Below are 13507 nucleotides of genomic sequence, written 5' to 3'. Positions count from 1 at the left end.
TGTTTTTTTGCATACCCTAATAATTAATGTTGTTCATATTTAGCATTAGCAGTGATATCAATACACAGATACTACATTGATAAGGGCACTTTTTTTTCTGGAATTTTGTTTCTGGTATTTATAGCAGTCTATACAGGTTTATTTTGAAAAGATATAATTGTTATGCACATTTCTGTGGAGACTGGGCGGTTAATTATACATTATTTTTCTTTCTCCATCAGGCATTTGAAGATGTCAACATAGAAAAAAGAAAAGTGATAAAAAACGTTCTGGAATACGCAGATAAGGTGTTCACCTATGTGTTCATTCTTGAAATGCTCCTGAAATGGATAGCGTATGGCTTTAAGAAGTATTTCACCAATGCTTGGTGCTGGCTCGATTTTGTAATCGTGGATGTAAGTACACTGTTTCTTTGTACTTTATAAATTATACATGCATGCTGATATGATTTTATCTGAATTTGTTTAAAAAAAATATGTGACACACAAAGCACTTTTGCATTCATGATAAAGGTTCAAATGTGTTTGAGCCAACATTTTATCTCTGGCAAAGCTAAAACTGAGTAGTCTGAACTGCTAGTCAATATTGCCCAAAGCTTGTAGTAGTAATTATTGACTGTTTTCCCGGTAAGCATATGCTTTAAATGTGTTACCATAATTCTGAGGCTATAACATCTATTTCTATTTGGTATACTACAGTGTTTTACAAGAAGTGTGTGTACAAAAGATGCGTGTTTTACATGAGAGCACGTTATACAAAAGAGGTATCGCAAGGCAACGTATTCATGTGCATTATACACAGGGGGGCATGGTATACACATAATGCACATTATAATCTAAAATAACAAAAACGAATTCTAGTAAAGAATAGTAAAGAACATGACTTACATTCCAATACAGCATAGAGACCCATACATCAGAAATGAAAAGCAAGCCCTCTCTCAAACGACTTGCAGGCAAACATGCCATAAAGGGTGATTGTATTGGTGGGTCAGGATCAGGATTTTAAGGGGCACTTTCATGTTTAACAGTTAATAAGTAGCGTACTGTAGCTCAGGGGTGTCACACTGAGCTCCTGGAGGGCCGCAGTGTCTGCTGGCTTTCGCTCCACCCCAGCTCTCACTTACTTCATTGGGCTGATTATTTGATTAATTGGACAAACTGAACACTTCTCTCCAGGACTTAACATGTTTCATAGGAAGTGTACCTTGAATCAAGTGCATTTTAAAAAAAAATCATCAACTGTAAAAGACCTTGAAAAATATGAAATATGTCCAATTGAAAAAATAATTTGATCAATTATGTTACTTGGGAGCTTAAGTTGGAATGAAAACCAGAAGACCCTGCGGCCCCTCTTGAGGACTGGAGTTTGACCCCCAGCGTGTGGCTTATTACCACTTTGTTTTTCATTAGCTGTAAACATTTCCTATACCAATGGTTAATATAGACTCATGTCATTGTCAAACATACAGTAATGGGCACTGAACATTGTGCGGTTGATTAATATGTTCATGGGAATGATCCTCAATGCCTGCTGCCGAATATGAGCTGCCCTCATGTGAATGAATAGACTCACCAACTCATATGCAGGTCTTGCTGGAGTGGCAGCAGCTATAGTGCAGCGTCACTGGCCACCAGCACTAGACTGTGTGGAGGCAGGATCGGAGCCTAGATGCTACAAAGATAGGGGGGAAAGTTGGATGGTGGTTCTTATGTTCAGATGTTTTGTAAATAAGATATTGGGAAGGATTTTGCTTCAGTATTTGCATGCATGATTTTAATTTAGATCCAAGTTTACAGACTTTATGGTTTAATTCAGTTGTTTGCACCAGAGTTAAGCTTAGTTAATCTGACCCAATGTCACTTTAAAGTAAGGCTTACAGATTGCAATTTAAAAATAGGACACATTTAAATGATTGTGCTGCTGCAGCCCCTGTGGTGCCAAATGGAGGCATGTGTTCCTGTGCATAAAGCATGAGTGTGAATCCATGTTCTCAGATAAAAGTGATGCCATGCCTATAGCAGGTGGTGCTATCTCTGAACTTGATAAGGCTTTATTCCACTACTCTTTGTATGTAGCGGTATATGAGTCAGTAACATTAGAATAAAATGTGTCGCAGATGTCTATGCACAAATTGATTATTTCTCATTTTGCAATATTTTCTTTTGTAATATTACTGTCAGCTTGTTTTAAATGTAGTTAAACCTCCCCCCAACTCTCAAGAACCTTTTCTTCCTGGCTTTAAAATAAGCAGATTGAAACCGGAGGTTGCAAACTAATGAGTGGAGTGAGAATTCCCCCTTTTATTCTTAGAACTTAGCCTTTTATTCTTAGAACTCCACCTTTTAAACAAAACAAGCACACATCAGGAAGTGAAGTGCAGGCTGTGAAGTCCACAGGCTTTGATATCATTACAATAGCAGTGCTCCGATGATGTCGCTGCTCTGTTCTGTGGGCTTGTCTTGGGGCTGGTTAGAAGCTAATTAGTGCTTGAGTTGCTCACACTAGCAGCCAGTGCCACCAGTGGAGCGCGAGAGCATCTGAAATTGCCCTTATCCCTTTAAGAAGATGTCTGGCTCTGTAGCCAAGTCGTTTTATTTAGGCGTTAATGTCTGACGCAGTGGTTGTTAGCTGCTGGATAATTGACAGCGATGGTTCGGTGTTCTGAGCAGAAGAATGATATTTATAGGTTATGTGTTGCTCTAGGTAATTTAGCTTACAGAACATGGAATGTATGTCGTTGTTAAAGCAAGTCTCAACATTCTAACATGCTGGTAGCTTTTTAGAGGGCCCATAGAGAAGTGACAGCCATACTCAGAACCTGATTGGCTGAGAAGATCTGTGAGATTTATGTTTATTTAAAAAACAACTGGTAATGAAATCATTCCATACATCTTACCTATTGTGCACGTGAAACATGTGCCTCGAATGAATATTGTGTTTTTACTAAGAGAATGTTATTTGCTATACAGTAACATGTGTTTCTTTCAAACCTGCACATGGAACCTGCACAGCTCGGATGTGCACAGAAGGTAAGGTTTATGGATATATTTAGTTAGCTCGAATCACCTGATCACTTCCAACTATTATTGTCTCACATATTTGGGCTCTACCATATTGGGACCATAACATAATTGATATATCTTTGTGAATTTAGGGGGTCTGGACATTTATAAAATAACATGCATTACCCATGTATAGCTTTACAAAACAGCTGTGTTTGATCCTGCTAACAGAGACCTGTTACCCAGTCAATCAGTTCTCATGTTCGTCTCTCCAGCTCACCTGTACTTTATACTTTCATTGAACTGGAAGTGTGACACATTATTTAAAAGAAATTTCAATTCCAATGGCATACATACATAAAGAAAAGTTATTTGTGTACCTGTAGACACAAATAAAGTTGCTTGACTATTAGAAATTACACACAGTACAGTATGTCTGAAGTAATTGTGGTTCAGGGATTACAACAGGGCTTACATTCAAGTTTTAGGACTCATCATGATGACAGAAGATTAAAAAATGTCTGCGATAATTACCTGGTCTGTGGTGACATTCAATCAAAGTTTCTAGAGGAGAAGTGCATAGGGGATACTGAACGATGGTTCGTGGTGTACAGTTTTTATTTGCCACAGGAGGAGGGGTTTAATGTAAGGACATCCTCCTATGGTGAATAAAAACCATATACCATGCACAATCATTTAGTATTCTATGTATACCACAAGTACGTTTTCAAAATAAACAGCAATAAAATGTGTACTTTTTATATCAAATCAATTAATTCAGGGATGATTTTAACTTGCGGATTTACTTTCGTTTTCAACGCAGATTCATTTTGAACCCTGTTTATGGCCTCTTCTGTCAATTTTCAGCCTAGGTGCGCATCTCTCTGAAATGAAATCTGCTGGGATTGAAATAATATGCAGGCAGATAGGTAACTGATATTTCTTGACTAAACTCGTTTGAAAGAAATCGGGGCCCAAATCAAAACAACAACAGAAATCTGAAATGATTTCAGTCATTTTAATGTTGTTATAAAACACGTATCGGTGGTGGTATTGTTTGAATATCGAAGCCCAGCTCTGTGATATTCAAGTTTGTGACATGTTTGATATAAATGGTTTCATATTTTAACATGTTAGTGGGCTTACAGAATGTTAACACAAGTTTGTGACACGTTTGCAAATGCAGTGCTATGCTGATAGGGCGGACGTTTGATTGAAGAGTTCCACACACCAGGTAAAAGGTGCTAATCAAATAGCAGCTCTGTATTTAAGAGTTGAATCTACTCCTGAATAGGAAACAATGTCTGTAGCTGCATGTGGAGTACGGTTCTGTTTGTTTAGATATCAGGGTCTTGTGGAACATATTCTCTACATACTGTAGAGAATATGGTATCTTAAATAATAGTCCAGGTACATTCGATAGAAAGACTTCATGTATGTATTTGTAAAAATCCCAGAAAAGGAATTTTTCAATAAACCTATTTTATTTTCGTTGTACATTTTCACCCATTAGTTTTGTATGAATCTCATTGCACGGGGTTCCTTTGCTGCAGCCCCCAGTAAAGGGACAGAGTGGAGTGATTACCTGCTCAAACCTTCATTTTACTTTGTTTGGTTTGCCCCGCCCCCCCTCCCCTCCGTTCCACAGATCTCTTCAGAAGCTTCTTACGATAGGGTAAGTCATAGTTCAGGTTGCAGAGGTGAGTAGTGCATTGCACAAATCATCCGCTAAGTTCAGGTTGAGGTCAGAACATCTGCATCGCAACCTGCTTCTGTCTGTCATACTTGTAAGTGTCCAGTGGGGCGATATAACAAGCCACTGTGTCTACATATATGTATGTAGTATTATTTTATTCAAGATTGTTTATTGTTAATTTAAAGTGACCGTGGCTTTTATATCACACAAAACAGTTCACTGTCCTTTAAGTCTTTATGTTATCTATAGAAGATCTGCCTACTGACTGGGGTTTTTGTTTTGATACTGCTGTTGACCTGTCCTTGTTTTTTTTTCTGTTCATGTTTGTCATGTTTTTTTTTTTTTTTAATTAACGAGTCCCACACACTCCCCTGTATTCAGTGTGTTATCTCTGACTCGCAGCACAGTTGTGTTGCTATGCTACAGAAAGAGGAAAGAATGAGCTTTCAACGGAGCACAGGCAGACACCTGATAGTCAGCTGACCCTAGCTGAATGGTTAACAGAGATTGCAGTGTGGAGGCAAATTGTTCATAGGAAGCTGCCTCCTTTTAAGGCCAGTGCTCCAGTGGCATCAACACATTGATGTAATAATGGCTTGGGATTTAAGAGGAGAGTTTATATCTGATTGCATGTTTTGGAAGCCATTTAGACAGATGTTTTATGACATTGGAATTTCTATTGCGATATTAACCCATGAAATATATCAGAATAGAGATAGACTCAGGCAAGCTATTATTATTTGTTTATTTAGCAGACGCCTTTATCCAAGGCGACTTACAGAGACTAGGGTGTGTGAACTATGCATCAGCTGCAGAGTCACTTACAACTACGTCTCACCCGAAAGACGGAGCACAAGGAGGTTAAGCGACTTGCTCAGGGTCACACAATGAGTCAGTGGCTGAGGTGGGATTTGAACCAGGGACCTCCTGGTTACAAGCCCTTTTCTTTAACCACTGGACCACACAGCCTCCTATCCACAGTGATTTAACCTACTGGCCTAACCGTAACGGCTATCCATATTATTAACACATGAACGAATGCTTCGACCTGCACTAATTCATGCTACGTTTGTATTTGTTGACTTGAGTATTTGTAGGGTACAGTTAGCTGGATTTTAATTACTTCTTTGTTTTATTTTTTGTTTGTTTCCTGAAGATAGCTGACAGCATCATAGTAGTCCATTTTTAGTGGCCTATAGTAAAAAGCTACCCTGCTATCATTGTATTTGTGTTGTAGCCTGTTTCTAAACATACCAGTTAGTGATAATGTACAGTATGTATTTCCAGCATAGTCAGGTGAGTCCTCACCCTCCCCTGATAACCTTTCTCATTGTTTGCCATAGCAACGACTGTAGAGGCTTTCCTCTTCTAATCTCAAAGAAACAGAAAAGAGTACCCCTCACTTTTTTGGGATGCGAGTCTTCTGTAGATATGCTGGAAGAAACCACCTGTTGCATTTTATAAGGAAACCAGGAGCAGTAATTAAACAACATTCTGCATCGCACTAGATGATGTCATTACAGATTTACAGATGGTAAAATGGGTCTAATCTGGACAGTATGTTATTTGAGATATCACATTGAAAATTAATGCTGAATGTATGCAAAAGGCAGATTTATAATCTGGTTTATTTGCACTTTAATTGTATTAAATCATCCAGACATTCATTGGAATTCATATGGAAATTTATAATTTCTAGAAAGTTCTCGAAAACAAAGAATTTTAGGAAAAATCTTTTGTAGCAAAAGTTTTGCTTTTGTGCATTAGGAAAAAAAAATACAAGAAATAGATGTCTACAATTATTTATTTCAGCAAAATGATAATTCAAAAGTATTCATACCCTGACAAGGAAAATGAAATTAATAGCTAGTTGAGGCACCTTTAGCAATAATAACCTCTTTTAAATGATTAGGATATTTGTCAATGAGCTTTTGGTATTATTCTTTAGTGATTTTTGACCATTCTTCAACGCAAAATTGCTCCAGTTCAGTCAAATTCCAAGGACTTCTCTTGTGCATAGCCTTCTTCAACTCATACCAAAGATTCTCAATCAGATTTAGATCGGAACTTTGAATAGGCCATTCCAGAACCTTGATTTTATTCCTCTTTAACCATTCTGAAGTAGATTTTGATGTGTGCTTTGAATCGTTGCCCTGGATCATTGTCACGTTGAACGTCCAGTTGCGCTTTAAACCAAGTTTTGTAGCAGAGGGTTTCAGATGATTGATATCTTTTGGTATGCTATGGAATTCATTTTACCATGTATTGGAACTAAATTTCCTGTGCCATTACAGAAAAAGCAGCCCCATAGAAGGGTATTACCACCTCCATGCTTGACAGTAGGTATGGTGTTCTTTTCTTAGTACGCCTCACCAGACTTTCTCCAAACGTAACAACTAGCAGTGTGACCAAATAGCTCAATTTTTTTGTTTCATCACTCCGCAAAACCTTTGACCAGAAATCATGTCCATCATTCAAATGTCGTTTGCAAACTTTAAGCGATTGTCCTTGTGATGTTTTCTTAAGAGTGGCTTTTTCCTTGGCCTGCAACCATTGAGACCTTCATCATGCAATACTCGACCTGTGGTTGAAATGGAAACCCTAGTCCCACTTGCAGCCAGTTCACTTTGAATATCTTTGGAAGTCAATCTCGGATTGTTATTAACCTTCCTCACAATTCTTCTACTTATTCTTGGTGAAAGAACCTTCTTTCTTCCAGACCGAGGGGGGCGTTGTGACAGTACCATGAGTCTTTACTTCTTGGTAATAAAAACAATAGTCAAAATTGGGATACTCAAATGCTTGGAAATCTTCTTGTATTTCTGCCTGAGGTCTTCAGATAGCTCTTTACTTTTTCCCCATATTGACTCATTGGTAAAGACAGCAATCATCCTATGCCTAACCCTTTTATACTCTCTAAGAATGTTCACCTACAATCCAGCATTTTCTAGACTTTTCTACAATTAGGTTCTGCATTATCATATTGAAATTTCTAACAATTTCTAACACCTTGTAGACAATACTATCATAGCATATATAGACCTTGTGTGTGTGTGTGTTTATATATGGAAAATCAGTACCGTATGTACTTATCTCTTTATGTACATATGTGTTTGTGTATATATATGTGTGTGTATATACTGTGTGTGTGTGTGTGTGTGTGTGTGTGTGTGTGTGTGTGTGTGTGTGTGTGTGTGTGTGTGTATGTGCTAGCTCCCTTTCATTTTATTAAACTATCTTGTTGAAAGCCTTTCATGATGTTTTTGGCTATGTTTAAAAACAGTACTATTTTTACTGCTGTAATTTACCCAGAACTCAGTTTTCTTATAAAGTGACCATTTCTGATTACTTAAAAGTCTATTATGTTTTTTTTTTTTTTGTTTTTTTTTTTTTAAATTTTTATTATTTTTACCTTGCTGGTGCTATCATGTGGTTTCAATCAAATGGAAGCTTACAAGGAGAGTACAGTACAGTCTCAGTGCTGTGACACACAGTACAGTACAGTACAGTCTCAGTGCTGTGACACACAGTACAGTACAGTACAGTCTCAGTGCTGTGACACACAGTACAGTACAGTCTCATTGTTGTGACACACAGTACAGTACAGTACAGTCTCAGTGCTGTGACACACAGTACAGTACAGTACAGTCTCAGTGCTGTGACACACAGTACAGTACAGTACAGTCTCAGTGCTGTGACACACAGTACAGTACAGTCTCAGTGCTGTGACACACAGTACAGTACAGTACAGTCTCAGTGCTGTGACACACAGTACAGTACAGTCTCAGTGCTGTGACACACAGTACAGTACAGTCTCAGTGCTGTGACACACAGTTCAGTACAGTCTCAGTGCTGTGACACACAGTACAGTACAGTACAGTCTCAGTGCTGTGACACACAGTACAGTACAGTACAGTCTCAGTGCTGTGACACACAGTACAGTACAGTCTCAGTGCTGTGACACACAGTACAGTACAGTACAGTCTCAGTGCTGTGACACACAGTACAGTACAGTACAGTCTCAGTGCTGTGACACACAGTACAGTACAGTACAGTCTCAGTGCTGTGACACACAGTACAGTACAGTACAGTCTCAGTGCTGTGACACACAGTTCAGTACAGTCTCAGTGCTGTGACACACAGTACAGTACAGTACAGTCTCAGTGCTGTGACACACAGTACAGTACAGTCTCAGTGCTGTGACACACAGTTCAGTACAGTCTCAGTGCTGTGACACACAGTACAGTACAGTACAGTCTCAGTGCTGTGACACACAGTACAGTACAGTACAGTCTCAGTGCTGTGACACACAGTACAGTACAGTACAGTCTCAGTGCTGTGACACACAGTACAGTACAGTCTCAGTGCTGTGACACACAGTACAGTACAGTACAGTCTCAGTGCTGTGACACACAGTACAGTACAGTACAGTCTCAGTGCTGTGACACACAGTACAGTACAGTCTCAGTGCTGTGACACACAGTACAGTACAGTACAGTCTCAGTGCTGTGACACACAGTACAGTACAGTCTCAGTGCTGTGACACACAGTACAGTACAGTACAGTCTCAGTGCTGTGACACACAGTACAGTACAGTACAGTCTCAGTGGTGTGACACACAGTCGGGTTGACATGCAAGAAGAAATTGCCACATAAAAAGTGGATACACATGTCTATACATTTAAGGGGCAAAAGATAGATGATTAGGGTTAATTTGGGGAATATTGTTTTCTACAAGATAGAACAAAACATTTTAATTGTAGTGGGCAGCAGTGTGGAGTAGTGGTTAGGGCTCTGGACTCTTGACTGGAGGGTCGTGGGTTCAATCCCAGGTGGGGGGGACACTGCTGTTGTACCCTTGAGCAAGGTACTTTACCTAGATTGCTCCAGTAAAAACCCAACTGTATAAATGGGTAATTGTATGTGAAATAATGTATAATGTGATATCTTGTAACAATTGTAAGTCGCCCTGTATAAGGGCGTCTGCTAAGAAATAAATAATAATAATTCATATAGCAATCAATAATAAGACTACTATCACTACTAATTATTATTATTATTATTATTATTATTATTATTTCTTAGCAGACTAATAATAATAATAATAATAATAATAATAATAATAATAATAATAATAGCACAGATTTTTAGGCATACTCTCTGGTAGAACTAAGTCAGGTTAGTTGTGATTAGTTTCTCCATCAGGGTAATGACTCAGTCTGTTTGCAGTGGATTTATTAAGCCTGAAAAGGAATTCATTAGTGAAAGCATTTTAAATTAACCATACAATGCATGTTTTCTTCTTGTTTGCAATACTGACAAGGTCAGTGGTAGAAAATATTTTATTTTCTTGTTATCTGTATATTCTGTAGTTATTCTACCAAAGAGGATCTGTGCAATAAGAAAGTGCCTTGCAGGTCATCAGCCTCAAAGAGGAAGTCTTACACTGTGTATATTCTGTGTTTATTATTCTGTTGTTATTCTAACAAAGAGGATCTGTGCAATAAGAAAGTGCCTTGCAGGTCATCAGCCTCAAAGAGGAAGTCTTACACTGTGTATATTCTGTGTTTATTATTCTGTTGTTATTCTAACAAAGAGGATCTGTGCAATAAGAAAGTGCCTTGCAGGTCATCAGCCTCAAAGAGGAAGTCTTACACTGTGTATATGCTGTGGTTATTATTCTGTTGTTATTCTAACAAAGAGGATCTGTGCAATAAGAAAGTGCCTTGCAGGTCATCAGCCTCAAAGAGGAAGTCTTACACTGTGTATATTCTGTAGTTATTCCTCACCCTGTGTCTTTAACAGTGGTTTTGTTGTGTGTCCCTCGTCCCTCATTGCAGTGGCAACACTGGCCAACGTATCCATTAAGAAAGTCTCCCAGTTGTTCCTGAATGGCATAGTTTCCCGTTAAATCTTTCCTCTTCTGCACTTGCATTAGCTGTATTTTCTCTATTTTCATTTTAAAATGGTACTACATTAGGTTAAAGAAAGTGCTGTTTCACCTCAAGTGTCTTCAGGGTCAAAGCCTGTTACTGGCTAAAAGCATGTCAGTCAATAGAGGAACCATGGGCAATTCAATAGTTTAGGTAAAAGATGACCAAGGAAGTGCAACACTATTTGAAATCATGGTTCGCAAACAGATATTTCTATTACTTAGTGTAGTACCATATATCATGTTTTAAGGAAGCCATTTTGATGAATTAAATCATGTCTACAAATCTGCAGCTCATGAAACCTTGTCTTACCTTAGAGAGTGTTTAAAAATAGCTCACTGAAAACAGCCTCAGAGCCAGGGAATGTACTCAATCAATCAATTTTATTTTATATAGTGCTTTTCATAGTGGACCACCTTCGCAAAGCACTTTACATGATGCAGTAACAATAAGAAAATTCATAATACTTTAAATACAGTGAAAAAAGCATAATACATGCTATACAGTTTATATATATATATATATAAAAAAAAATTGTGCATAATTCATGATAGTAGCATAATACATGAAGTAGTAGCAGCAACACAGCAGCTAATAGCAGATATCAGGCTTAAAGAACATGGAAAGCAAGAGAGAAGAGGTGGGTCTTGAGAGTTGATTTAAAGCAAGCTACAGTGGGAGCATCACGCACCACAGCTCAGAGAGGGTTCCAAAGAGTCGGAGCCATGAAGCTAAAGGAGCGTTCCCCAAGTGTGGTGCACTTTTGCTTGGGGATAACAAGCAGGCCAGAGACAGAGCTTGCAGGCAGGGACATAGCGGGTCAGCAAGTTCAGGACTTGAGTGATGAAGGGCATTGTAGGTGAGCTGAGTTTTGAAAGTAATCCTGAAGTTTACAAGTAGCCAGTGCAGCTGGGTAAGGCGGGGGTGATGTGATCACGTTTTTTACATCTGGTAAGGATCCTGGCAGCGGCATTCTGAACTAGCTGCAGTCAGTTTATGGTGTGTGCCGGGAGACCACCATATAGAGAGTTGCAGTAGTCGAGTCGAGAGGAGACAAATGCATCACAAAGTATCTCCGCATCCGGGAGGGAAAGGTAGGGACGGACTTTGGAGATGTTTTGAAGATGGTAGAAGGAAGATTTGACCACGGAGGAGATGTGGGCATCAAAGGAGAGGTTGCTGTCAAGAAGTACACCAAGGCTTCATACTGTGGGGGAAGACAGCAGCAGACAGTTTCCGAGGTTCAGGGCAGTTATATTGAGATTCTTAAGTTGAGTTTCAGATCCTACTAGAAGGAGTTCAGATTTGCTAGTGTTCAGCTGAAGAAAATTTGCGGACATCCAGGCCTCGATATCTTAAATGCAAGCCTAGAGACGGACCATCAAATCAAAGTTTATTTATATAGTGTCCTTCATACAGGTGTGTCTCAAAGCACTTTACAGGACAAAAATAGTCAAATTTATAAAAACAAAACAAACAAACAAACATGTCAGATGAAAACAGTTTAAGAAATATATAATGTAAGCACCAGTAACTAAATAAAATATATATACAGTATATATTGCAGATAAAATACAAACAGGTACAACAATAAAAACAAAAACAGATATATACATACATATACATATACATTAGGGATGCGGACCGGACCAGGTTCCGTGAAGGGCCCGATCCACATCTATGGAAGTCCGGTACAGGTCCGGTACACCTTAAGGAAGACCGGTACAGAGAGTGGACCGGTATGTGGCCGGTCCATCACACAAACACTGGGCCAGCAAGCTTTATTTTCTCTCTGTTTAAAAAGACTGGAACTAGTGCAATGAAGGAAACACTGCATACTGCAATAAAACACTGCATACTCCTAAGACTTAAAGCATTAACCTTTTTAAAAGCTCTAGAGTAAAAAAAAAAAAAAAAAACACAATACATACAGACAAATCCCACAGAGGCTTTAATGGGAAGTTGTGACAGAATACAACACAACAAACAACATGTGGATTGTATATATTAATACATTTGAATGAGTCTAAACAGGTCATTCATCTCAACTAGACAACACACAGCTGATGCAGGTGTAACTGCGTACAAGGTGAGACAATGGCTCAAAGTGTTCAAAAGAACAGAAAGGGCAACTTTACTGAAGAAGAGATTATAATAGGTAAGATAAAAAATAAATAAGATAAATAAGATTTGGCGAAACATATTAAAAACTATACCACGCTATTACTCCGTCACTATAGTCTACATATTCAAAATTATTATTATTATATAAGTGTTTTTTAACGCATTAAAATGCTTCCAGATCAAGACAATCCTGTATGGGTGGGGCACTAAATCACTGAGAAGCGTCTGATTAAAGAAGTGTGAACTCTTATAATGACAATGCTTTTTAATATATAGAGGCTGAGTAATCATGTGGTACAGTTTTCAAGACATTTCACACTGTTTAGTGACCTATCTGAGCAGTTTTGCTCTTGTCATTTGTCTTTTTCAAGTGTCACCGATAAATAATAATATACTTAATGCTGAAATATTTTGTATCTTGACACATTATCTGAACACAGAAGTCAGTAAAACGTATGACGAGGATGTTTATTTGTGTACAAGGGTGTTTATAAAGCTGATCACTTTTTCTCAAGGCGGAATTGAGAATCCCTGCAACTGCCCTTTTAAGTATCTGGCCCTTTGTCTTGTAATGCAGACCCATTCTTCTATTGAGTTCTCAGAGGACCCTTTCTTCTATTGACTTCTATTGAGGAGGTTAAATTACATGGATGAAACAATATATTAAAGTTTGGGCACGGACTGCAGCACAGACCATTTAACTACAGGGCCTCCGGAAAGATTCTGTAACTGCAACCCTATTAATATAA

The 13507-nt window shown here is 38.4% G+C and overlaps 1 protein-coding gene across 2 annotated transcripts in view; it reads left to right on the top strand.

Moving 5' to 3' along the window:
- Nucleotides 1-13507, top strand: part of LOC117400283 (sodium channel protein type 4 subunit alpha-like) — a 165461-nt gene that overhangs the window by 133568 nt on the left and 18386 nt on the right. For both annotated transcript variants that reach the window (XM_059023366.1, XM_059023365.1), the window contains one exon: nucleotides 222-395. In XM_059023366.1, coding sequence (XP_058879349.1) covers nucleotides 222-395 — 174 coding nt within the window. The remainder of the gene's footprint in view (nucleotides 1-221; nucleotides 396-13507) is intronic.

The sequence above is a fragment of the Acipenser ruthenus genome, chromosome 4, assembly GCF_902713425.1.
Source record: "Acipenser ruthenus chromosome 4, fAciRut3.2 maternal haplotype, whole genome shotgun sequence".
In the NCBI taxonomy this organism is placed as follows: Eukaryota; Metazoa; Chordata; class Actinopteri; order Acipenseriformes; family Acipenseridae; genus Acipenser; species Acipenser ruthenus.
This window is presented reverse-complemented; position numbering and strand designations above follow the sequence as displayed.